The 26,382-nt window shown below is 43.5% G+C and overlaps 2 protein-coding genes across 3 annotated transcripts in view; one reads left to right on the forward strand and one right to left on the reverse strand.

Moving 5' to 3' along the window:
* Window positions 1-1,123: 1,123 nt before the first annotated feature.
* kcnc1b (potassium voltage-gated channel, Shaw-related subfamily, member 1b) lies at window positions 1,124-15,400 on the reverse strand. 2 transcript variants are annotated; one of them, XM_030790311.1, is made up of 4 exons: window positions 14,834-15,400; window positions 7,606-8,539; window positions 5,530-5,703; window positions 1,124-1,236 (listed from the first exon to the last, which is right to left on the reverse strand). In XM_030790311.1, exons 1-4 carry the CDS (start codon window positions 15,398-15,400, stop codon window positions 1,124-1,126), a joined length of 1,788 nt encoding a protein of 595 aa, XP_030646171.1. The 2 variants fall into 2 exon arrangements, with proteins under 2 accessions (XP_030646171.1, XP_030646170.1); XM_030790310.1 differs by lacking the exon at window positions 1,124-1,236 and adding an exon at window positions 3,588-3,709.
* A 2,980-nt stretch (window positions 15,401-18,380) lies between these two features.
* LOC115826289 (CD81 antigen) overlaps window positions 18,381-26,382 on the forward strand; it is a 14,784-nt gene continuing 6,782 nt past the window's right edge. Inside the window, exons 1-2 of the mRNA XM_030790047.1 lie at window positions 18,381-18,598; window positions 21,532-21,646. Coding sequence (XP_030645907.1) covers window positions 18,533-18,598; window positions 21,532-21,646 — 181 coding nt within the window. The 5' untranslated portion in view covers window positions 18,381-18,532. The remainder of the gene's footprint in view (window positions 18,599-21,531; window positions 21,647-26,382) is intronic.

A 26,382-nucleotide genomic window follows, 5' to 3' on the forward strand; every position in this document is an offset into this window, starting at 1 on the left:
TTGAAATAAACTTTTAAGACACATTACGGGTTCTGTTGTCTCATTAAGCCGTCTTCTAAGAACCCTGTTTTTAAACATCTGTCGTCTCTGGTATGTTGATAACATCTTGAGCTGAAACAATCTCAAGAACATTGCTGTTCGTCGTGTAGGATTGTCAGTCAAGAAACGCATCAGCCGGAAATGTTCCTTTCTATTCAAAAGCAGTTCACATAGTTTACTGCCTTTCTCATACTCCCTAGAGCTTATGTTTCTGAAACCTAAACGAAACATTTTAAGAACGTTTCAGCAAGTTTCTTTGTCCTTGAAGGACTTCAGTCAGTAAATGAATCAGAGTTACTCATGATTGCAGTCTGCTTTTTTCTTTCTTTTCTCTCCTTTTTTTTTTTTTTTTAGCGGTCAACTGATACGTAAATGTAATACTTATTTCCTCTTAACAAAATGTAAAAGGTTGAAGTCATAAACTGAGGTGTGTCAGTATTTTCAAACTCTAAAACATATTGAAAGGAATGTAAAAGTTGACAGGTGCAAACAGTGCAAAAGGCATTTACTACGTGGTCACTAACGGTTGTACAAAAAACTTGAAAGAACTTTTCTTTGCTAATGTTTTTTTTTTTTTTTCCCTTAAGTGGACATGACTGGAGAATATGTGCAGATAATATCATTCTGAGTGGTGACAAGCGTTTTTGGAGGGGGCAACGATTTTACAACATTGAAACAGAGGCACACCAAAAAACAGAAATATCTGATAGTCACTTATAAAAGGTTTACGTTTGGATACACAACACCAGCACACGAAAGCACTATGTACAACACTGATCCATACACACACACACACACACACACACACACATACACATACACACACTGAACATAGGCACTTCACACAGTACGACAGCACAAAAACCACTCACATAAAATAGAGCTACTTATGGCTAGACAACGATGGGTTCTTCTGTGCTACTGTGCTACATCTATGCTGAGTTAGCCTGCGTTACACCCATGAAAGAAATGTTGAACTACCCCACACGCACACACATACGCGCACGCACGCACAGTCTCTCTCTTTTTCTCTCTTTCTCTCTCTCTCTCTCTCTCTCTCTCTCTTTCTTTTTCTGTCTCTCTCTCAGGTGGGAGATGTGGCAGCGTGTGTCATACACATAGTGGTTGGCACACCCTGGTTCATGACACACACTGATTCTGTAGGAGGAGCTCTGCCTTGATTCCCTCTCTGGGCCTCTAAAACACATAAAGAAAACAAGAAAACAAAAAAACAAAAACAACAACAACGACAAGGGAAAAACAAAACACATATTAATACACACTCAAACAGAAAAAAGAAAAACAGAAAGGATGGAGATGGAGAAGGGGTGGGTAAGGAACCCCTGAACCATGCATGCAGGCAAAGAAAGAGAGAGAGAGAGAGAGAGAGGGAAGAAGAAGAAGAATGAGGAAAGACCAGCATCATGAGAGAGTGCTTCGATTGTTTGTTTGTTTGTTTTTTGTTTTGTTTGTTTGTTTATTTTCCATGGTAAAAGTTCTTGCATTTTTACCATGCTCTTCTCCATGCTTTTTAGTCAAGCATTCTGCTGCACGACACGACACGGCACGACACGATTTCGTTTCACAGAATACAGCCCTTTTCGGGCATCAATACGTTGAGTCATGCTGCAAGTATGAGGAAGGTTGAATATGACAACGATGCTGACTCATGCTTGATAGTTTTTAGTGTGTGTGTGTGTTTGTGTGTGTGTGTGTGTGTGTGTGTGCATACGCGTGCGCACCATGCATTAGGTCTATGGATAGCAGGGCAAGGCTACACCTGCTTCCTCTCTCTTTCCTTTCACTCACATACTTTCTCTTTGACCCCTGACCTCAAACAAGCCTCATCAAATCAAATCAAGCTTCTCTGCCGTGTTTCATCCAATGTCCTTTTGGCAAATCAGGAGAAATGCTTAGTTCTCCGGAGATTTGTCTGAGAAGCACTGCATATTCCTATGTTGCAGATGCCAAGTTGACTGTGAATCGATTAATGAATTCGGAGTAGCTGGGTTTACACACGTCCGTTTAAGAAGACTGAAAGAGGATTGACTGAAAATTAACACAAACCGAGGTCAGGGATCAGAGAGAAATCGGAGTACTGGAGGTGCATAGCTGGTTGCCAGGCAACAAGGAGGCAAGATGTATGCATGTTTTTTTTTTGTTTTGTTTTTGTCTTTTTTTCATTTGTTTGTTTTTTTTTTTTCAAATAAGAACAGAGTCTATACATAGATTCAATACAAAATTTATTTCATGCAAGGATTTTTATTTACACAGTTTGTCATTCGCATACTTGTTTTTTTTGCATAAAAGTGCATGCATTTACCTTTCCCCAAGTAACCCCAAAAGTACATAGATATTGTAATATTCACTTTTTAAAATTGTTTTTTTTTTTTTTTACTTAAATTGACTACACGTATTCTAGTATAATACATCTCTATCCTGTCTTTTCAGTGATCGCCTTGAAGAGAGATGATTTTGAAATATGCTACAGTAGGCGAGCAATGATTTTTAAATGGACTTTACACTGATATCTACATTATACTCCAAATCATCACAGTTTGAAACTAAATTTATGAAAAATAAATGTCAAAGTCTGCTCAAAATAAAATGACTTTTTTTTTTTTTCTCTTGGCTGGTATTTTAAATAAGCTTCATTTCGTTTGCTCAGGTAGACACGTGGTTCCGTCATAACTCATTAAAGTGCATCATGTTTGTATTTTAGCCTTTGTTTTGTTTGGAAAAGTTTGACTGATGCTACTAATCTGATGGTTATCATCATCTTCCAACACGAAAGAGAGAGAGAGAAAGAGAGAGAAGTTTTGGGGAAAGGCAAACAAAATGTCAGCAAAGAAAACGTCTCTTTTGCTACTGCTATGTGATCTTACATAATTCCATGTTTTATCTGCAATTAATATGCCTGAAGAAGCTTTGGATGTGAAAAAAAAATGTTCTTACACGTTTTGATTAGACTTACATTATTTCTCAGACTGATTCGCATGCAAGACATGCAAATGCAAATGAGTTTTCTTCAGTCAAAGTTTTGTGTCAGTGATGTGTGTATCACTAGAAATCTTGACTGGTTAGTACTTCTCGTCTGATGAATCTAATCAACCTGTCGTTCGTAATTAGTAGCCGTTTTCTCGTCTTGCTTAACTGGTGTCTAGTAGCACCTGATGAAAAACCACTGGTTTAAAAATACTGATGGGGAAGGGAGGGGAGGAATGAAAGAATAGGGGGGGCAAAAGGGGGTAAGAAAAAGGAAAGCGTGAAAGTGCAGAAGTTTGAAAAGGAGGGAATGAGTTGAGATGTGAGAAGAGAAGAGAAGAGAAGAGAAGAGAAGAGAAGAGAAGAGAAGAGAAGAGAAGACCTAAGAGTCCTCCCACTCGACCCCAAAAAAAAAACAGAAAGAAAGAAAGACAGAAAAATCAGTAGGAGAAATGAAAACTGAAGAGGGGAAAGTCAGAGACCAGATGAGAGGTTGGTTGATGACACACAGTGTGAACAGGCGTCTCTGGGAGTAGATCGCTAGGTTAGTGGACTTGTCCATGCTACAGGATGGATGGAATGGGGGAGTGTGTCTGCTGGATTAGGCAGGGCGGGCTGCAGGGCGGAGCTGAGACAGAGGCCACGCCTCCAGACATGCTGCTGTGCTTCCATGGCTTTTCATAACCTTCATTTGAAGAGAGAAAAGGCTTTCAGTGCAGCACAACCAAAAAAAAAAAATTGCCTCTGTGCACCTTTATATATATGAATATGTCTGTGTAGAGGTCTGGAGGGTGAAACAGAGAGAGAGAGAGAGAAAGAGAGAGAATGTGTGTGTGTGTGTGTGTGTGTGCGTGTGTGCATGTGCATGTGCGTTAGTGAGTGTGTGTGTGTGCGTGTGTGTATGTGTGTACATGTCTGTGTGCACTCATACACTGTCACTATCATGTTCTATGGATTATCCTGAATATCTGCTTGGTGATGATCCTCTTGAGAAGACAAGAGCATTGCCAAGTCAGCTGCGTCCCTCTACCATGCGTTGTATGCTTCAGACAATGTGTTTGCATGCATGGGGGGGGGGGGGCCTTCGTGTTCGTACAGCGTCACACAGCTTCAGAGAGACATCAAAGACCTCAGCCAGGCTCCTCAGCTCGACCCCCCCCCCCAACCCTACCCCAGCTCTGCCCAGGTAATCACAGATCAAAAGACACGTTGGTTACTGGGCGTAGAAAACATCACATCTCCTGTGAGAAGGCCCTCTTTCTCATTTAAGGTATTACAACAAGCAACTGGATTTTGCTTTGATTTTTGTTTTTCTTTTTTTCAGTTTGGCTGATTGTGTTACTGATTTGAGCTACATGACAAATAAATAAATAAATAATTAGATAAATAGATAAATAAATAAATAAAAATCTATACTTGTAATCATAAACAACAGCTTAGCCCCCCCCCCCCCACCCCCCACTCTTATACCACACCAGAAATTTCACTCTGTTTTTCAGTAAGTCATCAACAATATTTCATAAGCTAGAAATTGGCATGGCAATGAGTAATTTCTCCACAAAAACTCAGGTATGATGTTTTTGTTATTGAATAGAATTAGGAGCAGTGTCTGTCCTCCCCCCTGAAGTGGTAGGTGTCATTTTGTTTCACAGATGGCCTTTTGCCGGTCATGGTTGCCATGACACTCCTGAGTTCTGCTCTGTTTGGTATTTAGGTGGCCACGAACTGTTCCCAGGTCAGCTAGAGGTGTGAGCTCTGAATGGCTGAGATCTTGTCATGTGCCCACATGCCTAGTATCCCATGCTGCATTTCTGTGTGAGTCACTGCTACCACCCAACTAACTGTGAATATGCATGCATCAGTTAATTCCCAAAACAAGCACTTTTTTTAGACCTGACATAAGCATATCATTATCATTCAGAAAGAGGCTTTGATGCAATCACATTCATGCCAAGGAAACTGGAGCATTGTTGAATCCTTCACTATAGAAGAGAGTGTACCCTTCTGCCTGTCCATGTGTAGACTGAAGGATAACGTGTTCATTTTGTTTTTTTCTCAGTGAACTAAACAAAAGTGTTTATAGCAACTGGTTTCATGCAATTTCATAAACAAGTGCGGTTGGTAGTTGTTCTTTGGATCTCTAAATATGCTAAACAGGTGTCTTGTATTGTCTTTTTTTTTTGGTGTAATATCCTATCTTGGATTACGCCAGTTGCTAGGGCTAAGGAAAAACAGATGTGTATTTCACATTGAAATCCCTGTCCCTCTTCAAGTGCAGTGCCATTACATTGAACCTGACAATGAAGTGTGAGAAGAGTGAACATTGGCTGTGTGTGTGGAAAAGCTGAATGCTGATTGGTCGGCCTGTTACATTAAACTGACATGCTTTGTAGTGCTGTAATAGATTAAGAGCCTCTTTGTTTGACCGCTGCTCCGTTTTTACCTGAAGCACACTCATTGTGCTCTGAATAGCAAGTCTTTAGCTCTGATTGGCCGGTTACCTACCCTTCCTGACTCTTGCCCCTGTGTGATTGGTCCGTTCTCCCGAGGTCAGGAGGAAACAAGGTCTTTCTCTGTCCACTGGGCTGAAGACTTCTTCCGGAGACACCGCCTGGTCTATATGAGGACAGTCCTCATTGGCTAGGGCTGCTTTTGATGCCTCGCCGTTCACTTTGAAATCTTCAAAACACAACAGAGAAAGGAAAACAGGAACAACTATGGCCTCATACATATATATGAGAGCCTTATGTCTCATCTTGTCACTTTATGTCACCTCTCTTATGTCATTTTATATCACTTTTATGCCACCCTAATAACATCTCAGTGCACCACATGGCTCCTCTCTGATTTCTGTCTACTTTTCACACCACTGTTTATGGTCTACATAACCATTGCAGTGTAGAAGAATCCAGAGAATCTGCCAGTTTAACTTCGGGTGTAAAATTGCCTGTATCTGGTGCGTCATCTGGCCTGAGGCAGCTCACAGACTGAGCTGAAGATCATAGCTTGCTGTAAAGAGATTAGGAAAGCCTGTCTGCTATGCTTGCTAAGGCAATGTGCGGTTTCTTATCATGAAGCTAAGGTCAATTCATTAATGGAATAGGTGCCCTTTTAAGTACATCATAATATGATATTAGGTCCATGCAAGTAATGTTTTCTGACATGGTCCAGATTTTAGAGGAGCTGTAAGGAACATACAAATAATGTATATTGAGAGACACCTGCTAAAAAAAAGCCTGTTAAGACATCCCAAAATGTGTATTTATATGAGTGGAGAGGCAATATTATTAAATAATACAGAGTTTGACTTTCATCTGAGGCTTACAAAACTCTCTGCTGCTTAGCAACACTTCAGTAAGAGATAACATCATTACCTTGTGATACCATTTCCTCTTAGCACAATTATCTTGGAGAATCCCAGATTTAACCCAGAATTCCTGTTAATATGGAGTTCCTGTTAATGTGAATTGTGTTCTTAAATGCGGGGGATCCAATGTAACATTTGAGAGACTGTCTTTTTTGCGGTTTACTCAGTTCCGACTATAGCCAGTGTTACCATATATATTACAAGATGCAAGACGAGGATCTGGTGGATCTTAGTTTCACGTTAATCAAAGACAGAGAGTGTTTTGCCCTTTCCTCGGCCCACAGGAAGTCTGGCTATTAGCACCGCATGACTTTGACAGATAATAGCCCTGTAATTGAGATGATTGCGGATGCTACGGCTAATTGCCATGCTCCAGCAACACTTGTCATTTTTCCCATGCCCTTGCGTCGGCAATTCATCGGAGGACACATATCTCGCAGAGATACAAACGTCTAGAGACCAGAGATTGAACCTGCCTGGTTCTTAGTCTGACTGATTTTACCATATGACCTTGCCACGTGACACCATATGACTGTCAATTAGTCTGTTAAGATAAGGACCAAGTCACTTGGCTCAGCTTCTTATCTCACAACCTATATGACCCCTGGTCCCTAGAATGGAAAAGCCTACCTGAATATCACAGACAAACCACATGACAGCTCAGAAAAGACAATGACATAGTACCTGACACTATCTCAATATTTATCACATCTGCACAATAGTATCGTAACCATGACAACAATATTAGACACCACTGAGATGCCACATCCTAGCTACATGACATAAGCCTGCTGTAATCCATGTAAGAAGAACCATGGTTTTTATCACTCTGTGACAGGGTCATGTCAGGCAATGGATGTAGTTTAATGATGCCATTCAACATAATGAGATGGAAAATTCTAGTATGCTCTCATGACTGACCAAAATGTCTAAACAATATGCATAGCCCTCATGTAAAGAATCAGTTAATTTTATTAAAACCACCAACAGCTCTTATTGTGTTGTCCTAAAGGTTTTACAAAGGCTATGTGTGGCACACACTATGGGTATGTTATCACCTGTATTTTTGTTAAACTGGTGCCTTTCAGAACAGAGAAGCAGTCAGCTCCTTAATGGCTATATGCTTAGTTTGTATTCTGTCTGTCTTGGAAGCTGCTGTCTGCTAAATGAATAAATGTAAATGTAATGTAATGTATCTGTGCCATGTGACCTACCTTGGTATCTGATCTCAGAGACCTCTTCCTGTGCCAATGGGCAGGTGTCGCTGTGAGTGCTGGGTTGGGGAGAATTTATGACCGACTTACAGTAGTTCGGAGAACCTAGCTGCGGTGCCCGCGGGATATGCTTGTTTTTTTTCTTTGGTAACTTTTGTTTTGCCATGGCCAGGGAGTAGTACATGCCGAAGTTGTTGACGATGACGGGCACGGGCATCGCGATGGTCAGCACTCCCGCCAGGGCGCACAGGGCGCCCACCAACATGCCCGACGTAGTCTGAGGGTACATGTCGCCGTAGCCGAGGGTCGTCATGGTTACCACCGCCCACCAGAAGCCGATCGGGATGTTCTTGAAATGCGTGTGCGCACTGGCTCTCGGGTCCGCCGGGTTGGCGCCGATTCGTTCAGCGTAGTAGATCATGGTCGCAAAGATGAGGACTCCCAGCGCAAGGAAGATGATGAGGAGGATGAACTCGTTGGTACTAGCGCGGAGCGTGTGACCCAAGACGCGAAGACCCACGAAGTGACGCGTCAGCTTGAAGATACGTAGGATTCGGACGAACCGTACCACGCGCAAAAAGCCCAGGACGTCCTTGGCCGCTTTGGAGGAGAGCCCGCTCAAGCCTACCTCCAAGTAAAACGGCAGGATGGCCACGAAATCGATGATGTTGAGGGCGTTTTTGATGAACTTAAGTTTGTTGGGACAGAAGACGATTCTTACGAGAAACTCGAAGGTGAACCACACGACACAGACGCCCTCGATGTAGGTGAGCTGCACCATGGTCTCCGTCTCCTGATAGGTACGCTCCATGGTCTCATTGTTCACGACCTCGATCTCCGTACGGTTGAAGATGGGGTTGAAGGCCTCATGAGTCTCCAGACAGAAGGTAGTGATGGAAACCAGGATGAAGAACAGAGACGCAAAAGCAATCCACTGTGAGAGAGGGAGAGGGAGAGAAAGACAGTAGAAAGAATGTGGAAGGAGGCAATAGAGCAAGTGAGAGACACAGAGACAAAAAAAGTGAAGAAAAATGACTTTAACGTAGTCATTAACATATACCAAACCTGGAACAATTCCAGAGGTAAATACATCGTGTCACAGCAAAATAAATATATTCCAAGTAAGAAAACAAGTACAGTTTGTCTTAACAGCAGAACCATTGCATCAGCGTAAGACGAACAACAGAATATAAAAAAGAGTTGGAACAGTTCAAAGGAACAAAAACAGTTCAGGGACATTTAGATTCAGTGCAGCATCTCTGCATTACTAATCACTGATAAACGGCTTGTTTCAGCAGAAACGGGGACAGCAAAGTAAGACGGGATAGTATTTCCGCCTCAGTATTTCTGACCGTTCGACAGAACAGTGCCGTGTCAACAGAGGGCCATCCAGTCTTCCCCAGATCTGCCTCTTTTTTTTTTATATTAGATTAGATTAGATTCAACTTTATTGTCATTGCGCATAGTATAAGTACAAGTACAACGAAACGCAGTTGTTTTCTTACTGTAGTTGTCAACGTTAGCCAAGGTCACTGCACATGGCCAAGGGCAGCGTAGGATGACAGAGTATGGCGCCGATTGAGCTCTCCTTCCCAGCCTCGCGGTCTAAATTTAGCCTTGGTTCCCTACACCAGGGACAATAGGCTTACCCTGCCAAGGTCATTCCGGACATGCTAAGTGCTCCAGTCCCCTGGGACCAAGGACGAAGCTGGGAGCTGGCTTCCAACCTCGTAACGCGCAAGAGCTTCGATCACTGAGTTAGAGTTAGACCAGAGCGCGGAGACCACTGGTTCGCGTGTTTCGTTGTATCGGTTTCCATGGTGACGCGGAAGATTGTTTGGAACGGCGATTTAATTATGAAGGGGAAGGGATTTCATTTTGCGCGTCCAACGTGCTCTGTTTTGCATATTTTAGTCTCCTCGTTGTTGCCTTGGTCGTGGTTTTCTTCATACGATCTTGAGAGCTGGTAGACTGTGCCTTTCTATCTCAGCTGATCAAAAAAATATTCACTTTGACTGAATCAGCCCAGAAAATGTTATGTGGTTGCTGTTGCTGTTAAGTTGTTTAAAAAAAAGGCTTAAGTAAATCAAAGTTATTATGGGCTGTACAACTTGCATCATCCATAGTTACACTTTCACCTCTCAAAACAGTTTCTAACCACAGAGACCATTTAAAGGCAGTTATCACACTGCTCCTCTGAGAACATGTTTGATCTGTGTCTCTTGGTCAGATATGCACTTAATAATTGCAGGGGTCACACTGTTAAATAAAAGGAGGACTACATTTAGTGTCTGTTGGAAGCCAAGCAACTATAAATTAGCAGCCATTTAGTTATTGACTGATCATAAATGAACTTGTAATTGGGCTCTGTGAGACGACTGAGAGGCCGCTTTGCCATTTATAATTACTGTCCTGTCCAATGCTTCAGAGTATAGGCACTGCTAGCAGTTTTCAGACCTTGGAAGGGAACAGGAGACATTGCATTAAGACCTCTTCCATAGGCACTGTTCTACAGTATCTGGGTCAAAGACTACTCAGTCAAACAGACCAAATTCCCTAGACGTCCTTTGTTGGCTCTTTGAGGCAGAGTGAGAGATGTTTTGTCTGAGGCAGTGAAGACACACAGACACACATACAGACACACACACACGCATTCACCATTCATTCACCCCACATTCTCTCTTACACACACACACACACACACACACACACACACACACAGACCATTCACTCACCCCACATGCTTTCTCTCTGTCTCACTCTCTCTCTCTCTTTCACACACACACACACACACACACACACACACACACACACACACACTTGCAGTCACACACCCCCAAATAGGCAGTTTTCTTTTATCATTAGGATCATTCTCTCCCTGTGTACCCAGATAGTGACTGTGCTTAGATTGGGAGTGGTTTGTCTGTGTTTGTGTGTGTGTTTGTGTGTGTGTGTGTGTGTGTGTGTGTGTGTGCGTGTGTGCGTGTGTGCGTGTGTGCGTGTGTGTAATGCTCTTTCAGGGCAATCCTGTCTCGTCACACTCTGAGACAGATGAGCAGAGCGGAGAACGTGGACAGAGGCAATATGTTTTAAATGGAGAGGAAAGATGGAGAGCACACCAGTGTGTTTAAGGAGGGAGTGAATGGGGTGGGGGAGTCACATTTAAAGTCGGAGTGGCAGAAGAAAAGAGTGAATGTGTTTGAAGGGAAGAGAGAGGAGTGAAAAGGAGAGAGAAGTGAGGAGAAAAGACATTTACGAAGTGAAAATGGGTCACTTACACGCAGGAGGGAAGCTGAGTAGAAATTTAAAGGAAAAAGAGAGGGAGAGAGAAGAGAAAGAGAAAGAAGGTGGTAAAGAGGACAGAGAGGGAGTGGATGTGAAAGACTGAACACAGGAGGATAGTATGGGGAAAATGAATGGAAGATGTGAGGGACTGATCCATTGAAAAGTGAAAGAATAGACTATCTGACTTTGTATGTTTGTCTGTTTTTTTTGGGGGGGGGGGGGGGGGGGGGGGGGTTTGCCTTTGGTTCTTTGTACATGGGAGGTGAAGTGGTCAGACCAATTGAAAATACATGTAATTAATCACAACGCAAGTATGACTTCATTCTCTCCATGACCATGCTCAAAGTCAGTTAGTAAGCCCTGCATGGAACTTTTAATTCCATTTAACTCGGAGCTCTCCCAAAGCAGTCACTGAAAGACACAGAGAAAGACAGAGAGAGAGAGAGAGTGAGAGGAAGAGAGAGTGAGAGAGAGAGAGAGGAAGAGAGAGAGAGGAAGAGAGAGAGAGAGAGAGAGACTGTATATATTACTCAAGATATTTCCTGAAGAGACAGCAGTAGAATCTGTGTGATTATTCTTCATCTTCATGTTTTATTCGCTTTGTCTATTTTCCAAGGAAAGAGCACTCCTAAACTCTGTTTTATTTAATTATTGTTATTATTTATTGCATAAAACTGGTGATAATTTACTAAGAAATTGTGGGTGGAACTGTGGCTTCCTTTGAAAATTGAGTTTTATGGATTTTGTCATGCGAAGGACAAACGGATTTAGATGAACAGACCATTTGTCTAAGGCTCCTTTTTTTTTTTTTTTAATTCTCAAAAGTGATAACACTCATAAAAGCGTGATGACAGCCGCATCTCTGCCTGTTTTATAACCCCCGTTAATGAATCTGTCATTTAGAAGCTCTGTGTGATTGGATTAAATCTAACTAAGTTCTCTCATTAATTACTCTTAAGTCTTGATTACCTTAATCTCACGGGGTCCTGTCCAATAGAACCTCTTTCTCTCTTTCCTTTCTCCACCTGTACTGGCGGGACTGACCTCTGCAGGTGTGACCGTGCTGTGCCGCGGTAGGCTTATCAACGGCTAATTGCTTAGGCTAGGAGCCAGGGTCAGAGGTCATGACCAGCCGGCTGGTTCTGAGAGACAGCTGAAATGAGACTGCTGTTAATTCTACGGTGTCTCACACACCGTGAGGAACGGACAGCAGACGTGTCAACAATTAGCCCCTGCGCTCATCAGTGTAACATGAGCTAAGACAACCCCCTCCCAACACCAAGTCAACTGTTAAAACAAATAAAAACATTAATAACAAAGGACACAAACATCAGCTGTAGGCACTTACTCTGACATTTTGGGATTGTTTTTATTCCTTTAATTTGCTGTTTAAAAACACACACACGCGCACACACACACACAGATTTTTGTTTCCATATGACCCGCATGTCTCAACTTTATGCATGTTGCTGACTCACACCTGTGTGTGAGTGTGTGTGTATGTGTATGTGTATGTGTGCGCATGCATGTGTGAGTGTATAATGTGTGTGTGTGTGTGTGTGTGTATGTGTGCGCATGCATGCAGGAGTGTATAATGTGTGTGTGTGCGTGTGTATGTATGTGTGTGCATGCATGTATGCATGCTTGTGCATGTGTGCGCGTGCATGTATGTGTCTCGCTGATACTGCAGTATTAACCATCTTTCATGCCAGGCTATGGTAATGAGTGACATGTTGGGAGGTAATTATCATTAGTCAAGCCTAGACAAGCCCAGATCTCATCCTGTTAGGGCCATCCAAGGCACCCAGTCGAAGCCTTTTGCCTTCCATTCAAAACAAAGCTGCCCTGGAACCAACCACAGTGAGTGCATATGACAACTGTAGATGGACTGATCAATACTGAATGAATCCTACTGCTGTTAATGCTTGTTTGACGAGTAAAACGCTCAGCTATTGCCTCTTATGCAATTGTTATAAAAGGAGCTCTCAAGGTGAGTTTGATTGCTCTTGGATTCTACCCTCTGTTCTTTGTTGCTGTTGTTGTTGTTGTTGTTGTTTGAGAGATAGAGAGATTACTCTCTGCATAATTCATATTAATCCAAACAAACTAAAAACATTAAAGCATGCTGTATAATGCTCCACACTGGGCATGACTGACCGGTCATGGTTTTTTACTTCTGCTAGATTAGTGGGATACTGTCAAATTTCTTACAGATATGTATTGATGTTATGAAAGCTTTCTTTGAGAATGGAAACTGCCATTGCATTATTGCATTGTCCTCAGTGCAACCCACTTGCTTGTCCAGCCCTGCTCTCTTGTTTGGTGAAAAGTGAGCTACCCCCCCCCCCCCCCCACACACACACACACACAAACACACAAACACACACACATTAAGTGAAAGTACTGCTTTCTCTCTCTCTCTCTCTCTCTCTCTCACTGTGCGTGGAGAGTAATTGAGTTGTCTGCTTATAATGTAATTAAGATCAAGTGACTTAATGGAATTGTGTTTAAAATAGCTTCAACAGTAAAAAAAAAAAAAACTGTGCACTTAAAAAAAATCTGACATTTTTTTTTGTTTATGTTGGATGCATTTTCATATCTCTCTACTTTTAATATGCACAGTCTACAATGGCTTAGTCCAGAAAGCAATAAGACAGTGTTTCATGCAACATAACAAAACCGAAGACATGAATCCAGCCTATTAGCTCTGAGAGGATATTTGATATTTGAATAGCTGGCAGTGAAAACGTAATCAAAAGCCTTGTCTCTCTGTCAGTGCTGTGTTCAGGAGGAGCGCTCAGTTCTCTCCTCTCAGCTCTGCGTTTCCACAGACATGACAGCTTGCTTCCCAGCAGTGGAGAGGGACTAGAGCCCCCCCCCCCCCCAAAAAAAAAGAAAACCAGATGAATAAAACATTCCCATCCAAACCCAGTTTTACCACAATCCCCCTACTATCTCAACAGAGCAGCACCAGAGGAGTCCGAGTGGATGAGAAAGCTCTTTGTAAGGCTACACGCTCTAACCTCTTTCCACTGCCAGTTCCCTCTCTCTCTCTCTCTCTCTCTCTCTCTCTCTGTGTCTGGAGCTGAGCCATGCCAGTCTCTGTCTGTGCCAACACAGTGAGTTAGAGAGAGTCCTCCTGACCCGTTTTACCTGTGCACGGGCTTGCCAGGCGTGCCAGGAGAGCAGGGTTCACGGTTAGCCCCTTTTAAGGGCTTACAGGACACATGGAGTGATTAGTGTCAGGATCACACCGAGGGGTCGTATTGGTTAAAGAGAGAACATGGAAAATACTGTAATGACAAACCAATCCTGTCAAACGAGAGGCACATGTTTTTTGAAGGTGTGTGTGTGTGTGTTTGTGTGTGTGTGTGTGTGTGTGTGTGTCTCCTGAGGGCGAGGTGGCTGCTTATAGCACATCAAAGCAGAGAAGCAGGCAGTCAACAGCACCACTGCTACTGAGGAGAAGCCAATCTATGTTGATGGATCTCTGTCATTTTGTGGCTTCTGTTCGTCTCTGCCTCTATATAAACCCTGACTGTTGATCGAGGTGTACCTTTTCGCTACATTGGCTTTATGTTCAGAATCACTGTGTGTCCATTTGAAATAAAAATCAGTAAGACTTCATCTCAAGGTCATTGGAAACAGAAGTGCAAAGACTTGAAGGGTGTGTGTGTGTGTGTGTGTGTGTGTGGTGGGGGGGGGGGGGGGGGGGGGGGCTAATTTATATTAGCTCACTTGTGATCATTTAATAATGGCACAAACGATGCAGCGAGATTGATTCATGATATTTATGACTCATATTCCAGTAATAAAGCATTTATGGAGGCTTATTTGATCCATTCTTGAGGCAATCCTTTTGCTTTGATACAGACGCTGGTGGTTACCAGAGACTTAAAAACCAGACATAAGGTGAGCACGAATGATCTGTGTTGTTACTCACCCGTGCATATCTCGAGGAATACGGATCTTCAAAAAGCGCCCAAACCCGTTTCTGCCAATAGTGCCACCGCCCGGAGCGGTTGTCGGGTGAGTCTCCCTGCGCCAGTCTCCGGGTCATCTCAACGCCCTCATCCCCTTCCGCCGCTTCTGTTACACCGTCGACCTCTGGTTCCTCGTGTCCAATGTCCAACGCTCCTCCGCCGAAACTGTCTAACGCTTCCTCGGCTTCGCGGTGCTGCCGGTAGGTCATCCAGCAACATGGTTCCACGTCGGTTTCGTCAATCCCCCAGAATGACAGTTCCTCCTCGTATAACGGCCCACACACGTCGGCCGGGCAGTGGAGTTTCCCTGTCCGGTAATAGTTGAGAATGTGCGCAAAGACGCCCGGGTGACGATCAAAGAAGAACTCCCCGATATTGGCATCGTAGTCGAAATTATTCGGGGCATCGGGCTCAGCAAGCCAAGCTAGCCGGGTGCCAGGCAAGGTGCGCAGGGTACTGCGGTAGGTTTGATGTTTGATCCCTCCTACGTTTATCACTATGCGATCCTTCTCGTCGCCTTGGCCCATCGCGTCCCCCTAGGCATATCTCCAACCAGCACCGGGCATCACTACGCTAACTAAAAGGCTACAAGCACCCGTCGTTTATACCTGCATAACACATGTGCATAGAAAGAGCGCAGAGAATGGACTTGGAGCATTAGCAGTCAAACACACAAAAATGAAAGAAAAAAGGGATGTTAATTAATTAATGAGCTGAAAAAATATAGCCCTCTGTCGTTATACAAAAATAGAGTTAAATGTATTGCTGTGGCCAGACGTGCCTTTGTTTTTCAGCGTGCTATAGAAAGCGTTGTCGTTCCCTCTACCAATCCACAAAACCAGACAATAGAAACCCAAAACCTTGTCATCCGCTAGGTAAAAAACACACAAACGTCACAAACGTTTAATTAATCCGTGCGACAGAAAAAGAGATTTAGTTCTATGGATTTCAATCCAAGAGCATGACACCCCTTCCCCTTCCCTGATTTTGGGGAGCCAGTTTCGGCGATAGTATCATTCGGCGCAAGGTGACAGTGGCTTTGCTGAACTGACAGCGCCAGTTAACCGCCGAGCCTTCATAACTCCACAGCCGCGTGTCTTATTGTGTTGCAACCTCCCCTCTAAAAGCAACGTCCATCAGCCGTAGCGAAAGACCCGTTTTCTGTTTGTTGAAAATGAAGCAGCCACTGGTCCACCCTCGGCACCGATGCAACAATTCAGCGCTGTAAATCTGACTGTCTTTTCACAGCAGTCGTCAGTTCATGCATTTAAAATTCGATCATGCATTTAAAATTGCCCCGATCGATTCTCCTACTTGATGCCCGTAACCAGTCATGCGGCTTGGAGAAACATAAACCCTGTTCCTGGTAGGTTGTGATGACAACAGTCTGATAACGGTCCTGTCTTGAAAATTGCTTGAGATAGACGGCGAGGCAACTGGGAGGGTCTTTCATTCACTGAAAAAAAATCTCTCCCTTAGACAAAATCGTGTTCCTCCGCATCCAAATCGTACCACACTTGTTAAGTAGCTCGCTGGCTGTAGCCTGTTGAAGCCCAGCGCCAATATGCTCTTAGTGGAGGAAACTGCCTGGTTTTTAGGTGTTCGGCTCCTGGTTGCTCACGTGTCTCCCATCCTCCCTCAGGACACACATCTGGGATTCAATAACGGGGGTGTGAAGAGAACGGCTGGGTTTTTTTTTCTGTGCTGTGGCGGCTCCCTTAGTGTCAGTCGTCTGTGTGTGTGAGCGTGTGTATCACTGCCTCAGACAAAACATCTCTCTCTCTCTCTCTCTGCCTCCAACAGTGCGTGTTTGTGTGTGTGTATTGTGCGTGTTGGATATTTTTATGTTTGGGACGTTTGTATGTTGAGCTCTCTCTTTGTCATCAACGTAAATTTAACACGAAAGAAAGCTGTTAGGCGATGGCCGTACCGGTTGATTGTGCCTTCGGCTGTTGCGTAGCTTGAAGAAGTGACAAACATCTCCTCCTCCTCTTCCCCCTCCTCTATATCATGGTGCAAACGATTTCATTTCATGTCAACTGCTGTCCGATGAAAAGATTAAATCTCACCGGGTTAATTTAAGTGTTCGATATACACGTTTGGCCTGACTATCAAGAATAAACTCAGTACATCTGATTTTATATTGATTGGCATGACATTGTCTGGATAATTTATGACAAACTGCAACATGTACCCTGTATTCACCAAAAGAGGGCGGTCTTACACTTTGGGGTTTTTTTTTACCGGCGGACTGGAGGAAACAGACTCCCAGTAACTGACAGATTTAGCACCGCTCGCTACTAATTAAAATAACAAATAGTTAAAAATCTAAGTTAAGCAAGGGCGTAGAATTTGGTGGGGACGGTAGGGGCATGTCCCTACTAATATCCAGCCACTACTGAATTGTCCCTAGCAATAGTCCAATATCGCTAATAGGATTGGCTTTGCCGTTTCTAACTTGAGAGGCTGTGGCTACATCTGGTTGTAAGAAGCGCCAAAACCCTGCCAACTAGATGTAGGCTAAGTGAGGAAGACACCCTCCTTATACTAACAGTTCTGTGCACGAACTTACGGGACAAGTTGCATCTCGTATTGATTCAGTGAGGGACACTGAATTTTATTTGGAAATATGAGACGATCACGTAGGCTATTACACGGGACGGGCGGCAACCCTAAATAGTGTTTGTGTGTGCGCGTGTGTTTGTCAATTTGGCTAATTTGGTGATATGCTCCGGTTGTAAGCATTAAACAGTCCTCTGTTTTTTTGTTCGTTTGTTTGTTTTGTTTGTTTGTTTTTCATTTTGTTTTTGCAGTGGTTACACACCCTCCCTATTCATTGGTTTTGCATTAGACATTTGGTTTGGGAGGGGGCGTCTCTATCAATGTTCAGACCAAACCTACGCCCCTGCAGTTAAGTGTGTTTTAGTCTGAAATAGTGAGTTGTTTCAAATACTGTTTTAGCGAGCTTTGCAGAGCGATTGCACCAAATATCATACCCACAATCATGTCATGAATTTATCCATGATTATTATTCGGAATTCATAATTTATCATTCTTTTAATTTCAGATTTTTAAAAAATACGTTAAAAGTTTGGTGATATATCACTGGTGATATTTCCCGTTGTACTGTTACATTAAAACGTTACGTACATTACGTCAACCCCGTACTGAATATAAGTCTATTAAATAGCTTGTTAAAGTTTTTTTTTTTAATTAGGAGTGTTCAGGCCAAAATGGGAGTGGGTACGTGGATATGCCGACCATCGCAGTAAACAGGATTGCGCTTGGCACATTCTTCTTTCTTTCTTTCTTTCTTTCTTTCCTCTCTGCTTCCTCTCTATTACTTGTTTCGAGCGCAGAAAATTCATGTGTCCGCCTCGGTGCGTTCGTGTAGTCGCGTCGCTCAGTGGGCAGTCTCTTGGTTTCGGTTTTCACTCTTAATTTGAGACCAGAGTTGAACTGAATTCCCGCTCCCCATAAACACACAGTGAAATACCCCCACAGGCAGTAGAACGGCAGAGTGCTCTGTTCCGAATGGGAATCGGACACCTTCCTGTCCTCAAATAACGGTCGCGCATCCTTGGATAGAACATCTTCTCACCAGCGCACACTTTCTTTTTTTTGCTTTAACTCTCCTGAGAAATAGAATAGCGTAAACCATGGCTGTCACGGGCTGCAATCAGTGTATTAAATACACGCTTTTTTTCTTCAACTTCATTTTTTGGGTGAGTGCGTATTTTACGTCCGTGAGCATGGTTTTGTAAATGTCTCTGTTCTTGTCCATGCCACACAAGTGGTTTTATTATGCATGTTTTATTATGTTTTACATTGTGCTTAGAGACATGCTTGGGTAAAATAACCACTGATAGTCTGTATAAAGAAAAAACGTCAACAATCAGATTGTTTCTTGCAAAAACCAACTGCGTATAGGTCTTTAAAATAATGAGTATAAACGTATAAATAATATAATTTATTTTCAATAAACTTATGTTACGCTTCATCTGAAGTTTGCATCTTGTTCTTTCTTTCTTTCTTTCTTTCTTTCTTTCTTTCTTTCTTTCTTTCTTACTCTCTTTCTTTCTTTCTTTCCCCCTGCTGTATTTGATAGAAATCTGTTTGTCCGACATGACAGTCAATGGCCAGACTGTAATGTAAGGACACAGACTGCTCTTTGGGGGCTTAGATTGCCATTTTTAAACACAGAACTAAGACGAACATCTTTTCACTGACTTTGTGACAGGATCACAAACCGTGTCGTGCACATTACTGTGGCTTTCTGAGAACAGGAATAAACAAACGTCAGCACAGACAGATGAATGGCTTTGCTTTTCTTATCTGCTTTCTTTGCCTTTAAACGCTTCAGACCTATTGCAAACCACCCCATGCTCTACAGGGGCTGTGTGTGTGTGTGTGTGTGTGCGTGCGCGTGTGTGTGTATGCACATCATGTGGGTGTAAAGATTGCATGTGCATGTGTCTATGAGGGGGACTGAGTGTGTGCGTGTGTGTGTGTGTGTGTGTGTGTGTGTGTGTAGCCCTGTTGCAGTCTGTGGCAATCTGTGGCTTTTTAGTATTTTTACTTACTCTATAATTACAGCGGTGTTTTGGAGAGAGCTGCCAACAGAGTTCCATACATAGAGGAAGACAAAATTACACCAGGCCTCAGTATAAGCTTACTGTAAAAAACAAAACAAAACAAAAAAAAAGCCACATATCTCAGGATTTATCCTTTGTTAAGGTTTCCTGATATTCCTATAGATGGAACTATAACATCACATTTATCTTGTAAGTATTTACTTGTATGCATTCTTCACGCCAGCAAACAGGAAAGTCGCCCTCAGCACAGGGGTCTTAATGATGTATTTGCCTAATGGTTTGTTTGAACTTAGCCAAGCTGTTATCCAGTCTTTGGCTGGAGACTGTTTCTTGTGCTATTATGTATATGAGAGTTGTAAATAGACTCTTGTGGGGGGAAAAATCTCCTAAAAAACCTTAAAATAAACACAGTGCTTCCATTTTGTGTATGAGACAGTGGTGAACAAGGCCTGGAACAAAGATGTATTTGCTGTGTTTTAAAACTTTGACCCCTCCCTCTACCCATCAGAGTTCCTTTTCCTTCTCATTTGGCTCTTAGTCACTACTCTCACCTTCCTGGGTCAGTGAGACCGATGAAGTCTCCATTCACGCCATTCATGGGATGTTTATCTGGTATTAGTTAAGCCCGTTCAGGGCCATTTGAATGTTATATAAGTATAGTAGAAAAGCCCTTAGCCCAAACAGAGTCATGTGAGAAACAGGGCCCAGTCATTCACACATTTCAAATGCATTTTGACACTGAGTTTGGTTATCGTGGGACTGTCTTCTGTGCTGTTACACTCACAGAACAACGACGGTAAACCGGTGTTAAGTACCTCTTTAATCGTAAATGGAATCTTAATTTTAACTGTCACGTAATCTGAAATGTATCGACAGATAACAATCCCAGTGCAACGCAAAGTTTGACAGATGTAACAATGTCACTTCCTTTTCAATTCCCGTGACCTTCATCCAGTGACCTTCCTCAGTGCCACGTTGAGGATGTTGTTACAGTTTCTGGCCCCTCACTCTGTTTGTTCTACTGCATAATATATAAAGGACAGCGAACAGCGTCTGTTTTATGGTTATGGTTTCTGGTTCTGTACTTTCATCTTCTGTCCCAAGCATTTCCCATATTAATATGGCCTTTACTCAGAGAAAGAGAGAGAGAGAGAGAGAGAGAGAGAGTGAGGGAGAGAGTGCAGAAGCGTATGTGTGGTGTTAGATATGTAAGTGTGTGTATGCCGAACACACACACACACACACACACACACACAGAGGCTGTGAATCTCCTGATACTTCATACTTCCTGCCATTGTGTTCTGCTGGTTGGCATTTTGAGTGACAGTGAAAATATATACTCACGTCACTCCTTCCTGCCAGCTTCTGTTTTTTTTTTTTTCTCCCCCCATTCTCTTACAGAAGTAGCTCTTTCCTGCTTGTCTTCAAACAATAGGACTGAGATTCTAACACTGCACTATAATAAGGCATTTTAAACACTGATAGTGAAATCTCCCAGAATCCCCTCCCCCCCAAATTCCTGTCTACCCTGTAAATAAGCTTTCAGTCTTTTTTTTTTTTTGTCTCTTTTTTTTTATTGACAGCGGGTAAACAGCATTGATTTGACTGAGTCAAGAGAAGAGCGCATGTTACTTTTCTAAGCTAAATAAATTCTTTAAAGTTGTAAACAGCTGAGTGTTTATAAAACTTTTGCTTGAAACTGTTTGACATAACATACATGTTAGGATGTAACTTGTTAAACTAAGTATGTCCTTCTTTCTCTCACTCTCTCTCTCTCTCTCTCTTGCTCTCTCTCTCTCTCTCTCTCTCTCTCTCTGTCTCTCTCCGTCTTTCTCCTTTTCTCCCCCCTTCTTTCTCTCTCTGTCTCTCTCTCTCTTTCTCTGTCTTTCTCCCTTTCTCTCTCTCTGTCCCTTTCTCTCTTTTTATACCCCCCTCCTTCTCTCTCTTTCTCTCTCTGTCTCTCTCTCTGTCCCTTTCTCTCTTTTTATACCCCCCCTTCTCTCTCCTTCTCTCTCTTTCTCTCTCTGTCTCTCTCTCATCGTTTCTATCTCTTTCTCATGTAGTTGGCTGGCGGCGTGATTTTGGGTGTGGGTCTGTGGCTTCGCCATGACAACAAGACCAGTAGAATCCTCATGGTGCAGTTTGAGGGAAGCCAGGCTCCCAGTACATTCTACATCAGTACGTGAAGACACTGCACAGGCCTTCATCACAACATCTCACTCACTCAACGTCACTTCACCTCAGAGGCAAATGATACACTGCCACTCCTTATAAGATGTCATGACAAAAACTTAGGTGTAGATAATAGAGGTTGATAAGATTTTCCCAGGCATGTCTGTGAGCATTTGCATTTATGTGTCTTAATCTTTTAGTTTAAGTTTAATCTATGTCACTGCAGTCTTCTGTGTCAAGAATTCCACGTGCATTTTTGACGTGTTGATTTTTCCTAGAACTTGCAAACACTTATAGTGGTGTTCTGACAGAAGGGAAGCTTGTTTAACTGTTTGTGAACATGTAGGAGTGTCCACAGCATGACACAGCATTTTCATCCGTCACCTTCACTCCCCAGCTGTGCTTATTCATCAACACACACACACACACACACACACACACACACACACACATACACACACACACACGCACACACACACACACACGCACACACACACACACACACACACACACACTCACACACACAAACACCCTCACACACACACACACACACACACACTCACACACACAAACACCCTCACACACACACACATACACACACACACACCACACACGCACACACACACACACTCACACACACACTCACACACACAAACACCCTCACACACACGCACGCACACACACACACACACACACACACACACACACACACTCACACACACAAACACCCTCACACACACACACACACACACACTCACGCACACAAACACCCTCACACACACACACATACACACACACACACCACACACGCACACACACACACACTCACACACACACTCACACACACAAACACCCTCACACACACGCACGCACACACACACACACACGCACACACACACACACTCACACACACAAACACCCTCACACACACGCACGCACACACACACACACACACACACACACACACACACACACACACAGATACACATACACACTCACACACACACACACACACACGCACACACACACACACACTCACACATACAAACACCCTCACACACAGACACATACACACACACACACACACACACACACACACACACACACACACACACACACACACAGATACACATACACGCACGCGCACACTCACACTCACACACATGCGTGAACTCACACACACACACACACACTTAAACACACCACTCAGGGAGTGGCGGACATGCGCAGGTCCTGTTTCCTGTCGTTCTGCTATTTATTATTTTCATGTTTCTATTTCGGGGAGCTGTCATTTATCACAGCCAGTCAAGAGAGACCCTCCCCTAAAACCCAGAGAAACACTCCCCTCCCCAGCAGTGGCTAGAGCCCAGGGTTTGGGAGGAGTGTGTGCAGGTGTGGATAAGGTGGTGGTTAGGGTGGGGGAAGAGAGAGGGTGGGGTCAAAGAGTGGTTTACAATCTGAAATGTGATGTTCTGAGTTTGAAATTGATTGGCTCACAAACTCTGTGTGTGTGTGTGTGTGTGTGTGTGTGTGTGTGTGTGTGGGGAGAGAGAGACAGAGAGAGAAGAGGAGATTAAGTTTGACCGTGGAAAAACTGAACTGAATCACAGAGATTTCTGATAAAGGCATGATTGTTGGTAACAGTTTTATGATGACAGTGCCGTTTGAAGCAGACGTGGAGTCAGGTTTCAGAAGGAATAAGAGAGAGAGAGACAGAGGGCTCTGTGGATGATGCCGTGATCAAATCAAATCAAACATCACAAAAAAATCAGACCAAATGAGAGATTCTGGGAGCACCTTTCCGCTGTCGTCTTGGATTCAGGCAATTCGTTAGCGCTGTTAGGTAACTCAGGCTGATTTCCTGAGGTTTCCCTCAAATTACGGCATTTCACACAAAATACAGCCGTAGTGGGGTTACCATAGTAACATGAGACTGGCGTATGAGATGACCTACAGGGCATTTTTTGACACCGATTCGCTGATGACCAACCAAAGAGAGATGCTGTGTTTGGCTCTTCTGGGAAAAAAACACAATATTCCTAAAAAAAGACTGGCTTAAATATATGTTCTCCTGCATGATTCACTCTTAACACCCATGACAGTAGTCGAGTGTTGTCGTGGCGACACACCCTCATGCTGGCTCCACCAGTTCCACCTTTAAACTGAACTAGGAAGCAACCCCAGTTTAACCACAGGGTGTGTCTATCCTGCCATTTTCATAACACACACACACACACACACACACACACATATTTATGGAGTTAAAGGCCCCAGTGCCTTGCTTGTAGGGGCCAGGACTGAGCCATGCTGAGTCTATTAATTAGAGCGGGCTGTACCCTCTCTCTACACACACTGTAAGTACATAGCGGAGGTTGTGCAGTCTTGTGCTGGATGCTGTTTATAGAGTCGTGGTGCTGTAGTGATTTCAGAGGCGGTCAGCAGCTGGCTGGGCCCACCCAGAACAAGATGAAGAGTTGTGTTCTTTTTTTAAACTCCGCCTCCTTTTTTTTCTCATTCTGCCCTTTCCCTACACTACACCCATGCATAATTTAAATGACCTCTTACATCTGCTCGTTGCTCCGCAAATTAGAGTGTGTTCTGGACTTTTTTAGTACACTGGCATGTTCAAATGGCGTTTAGACAAGCCTCAAAGTGCAGTCCGTTCTGCCCCGTCGAACCCCAAACTACTGCTCAAATCTTCTAAGCCTTCTGATGTTCAAATGTCCCACAGAGAAATCTGCCCCCAAAACAAAGGTCTCCAAAGGTTAAAATGCCTGACACTGAGAGAGACACACACACACACACACACAGAGAGAGAAATCTGCTCTCTCTCTCTTCCTCTCTCTTTTCTGTGTGTGTGTGTGTGTGTGTGTTTGTGTACGTAAAGCTATTTAAGGGCTGAACAAGTGGTCCATGAGTAGTTGCTTATTACCAATTCATTATGATAGAAGTTGTAGATGTTCACTGATGTCATCATTGAAAAATTACACTCCACTTAAAGAAAGCAGCGCTAGACTGTTGATTACATTGTCTCTCGTGTTCTACCTGATTGTGCAAATCGAATTTCAATTTGTATTTATTTTACGTGCACGCTGCACCAATTTGCTCCCAAGTCACATTCCTTCGATTGCATTACGTACCAATTTCTAAACAGGCGCTGAGTTCCAGGGCTGGGTTGTTTGACTAAAGTCCAAATTAGAAACGTCGCCACAGCGGCAAATCCGGAAAGATTTCCTTCCTCACTCTGAACACAGTTTGGCCCATGCTGCTGCTATTAAGAGCAGTCACTAATTTCACTGTCAGATTAGAACAAGTACCAAACAAGCCATTAGCTAGGAGTCTGGAGTCTAAACTGGATATTAAAAAAACAAGTACTGCGTAACACGGAACACGAACGACAGCATCTGGAACTTTATCTGTGCACATTTGGATGTGACAACTTCATGAGTAAAAGATATCAAACGTCATGTATAACTTAAGTCTAACAGATCTATGTAATTGTATCTGACTGGTAAACAGCATGTGCATTGAATGACCTGCTGCATACAGACTAACAGATCTTTTGTGAATCAGACAGAACCAAAGACTGGAGTGGAAATTTACTAACGACTTTGGTACAAATGCAGATGTACTGAAGAAAAAAACAATTCTCCTTAGTCACTTGTGTGTAAGTCTGTTTGTCAGCAAGGCATACACACAGACTTCCTGATGTAGTCTATTCCTCTTTAGTCATAACTTTTCCATGGTTTAAATTGCTCACTCCTCTGTAGGCTGAACAAGGCAATGACCAGGAATTCCAATGGTCTTTCTGCAACCCCCCCCCCCCCCCCCCCCCCCGCCCTTTGTATTGGCCAGGCTTGTTGCTGTAGCAACAGGGTAGTGGGAGTCATGTTGATGAGGTGTTTGATTCAACCGTAAGCCATGCCGACCACAATTCCAAACAACAACAACAACACCGTTCATAGGAGACATAGGGAAAAGGCTTTTTTCGTTCACCCCATCCTACCCACATTCTTCCTGCTGGTCCAGGGGTTCGAACTGGCACCATGCCCGCTTCACTAACCTTTGGGGTTGTGGGTGTTATACTAACTGTGCGCCAGGGTTGTGGGTGACTTAGGGGGCCTTACATAAGACAGAAGAGGAGATTGAAAGGGGGGCACAGTGCTTTCTACATCGACAATAGCTCCTCACCTCCTTTCCGTCCAGTGTTCTCCGCTCCGGCAGGAGGAAGCGACGTGAGTTCTGTGTCAGGGTTACACGGGGTGAGCGAGGGAAGGTGAGATGTCCGTCCATCTCCTGGGAAATGGACGGACTGAGGCCCGGAGAATCAGAGGCTCCGGAGGAGTCGGAGGCTCCGGAGGAGTCAGAGGCTCCCGAGGACGAGGGAGGAGAGAAGGCATTAGGAAACCTGGTGTGTGATTGGTCAGGGTTTCACCGTGGGTGGGAGTTATTACTCTAACATTTTCGACTTGGTGTGTTGGGTTTCTCTTTATCTCAAGTAAAGATTTCCTTGTGAGGCCGTAGGAGGAAATCCTGGATGTCCTGTGACCTATGGCAGTGACCCTCTGACCTTTAGGGGTTTTTTTTCTTGGTCAGAGCAGAGAATGAGCAGTTATCAGCAATGCTGTCAGCAGAAACCAGATAAGACTGGAGTTTTGACACAATAATCATATTACTTAGCAGATTGTTGTGTCCAAGAGCACTCTTTGTTTTATCCAATGTACTGATATCTAATCCAGTTA

Source organism: Chanos chanos, chromosome 13, assembly GCF_902362185.1.
Source record: "Chanos chanos chromosome 13, fChaCha1.1, whole genome shotgun sequence".
Classification (NCBI taxonomy): Eukaryota; Metazoa; Chordata; class Actinopteri; order Gonorynchiformes; family Chanidae; genus Chanos; species Chanos chanos.

Bases quoted from the DNA above. Each gene is read 5' to 3' on its own strand.
- kcnc1b (XM_030790310.1), bottom strand. From the start codon at position 15,400: ATGGGCCAAGGCGACGAGAAGGATCGCATAGTGATAAACGTAGGAGGG. The intron at 8,540-14,833 runs GTGAGTAACAAC...CCTCTCTCACAG, and splicing joins ATTCCTCGAGATATGCACGG to TGGATTGCTTTTGCGTCTCT. The intron at 3,710-5,529 runs GTAGGTAACCGG...CTTCAAATGAAG, and splicing joins AGGGGCAAGAGTCAGGAAGG to GTTATGAAAAGCCATGGAAG.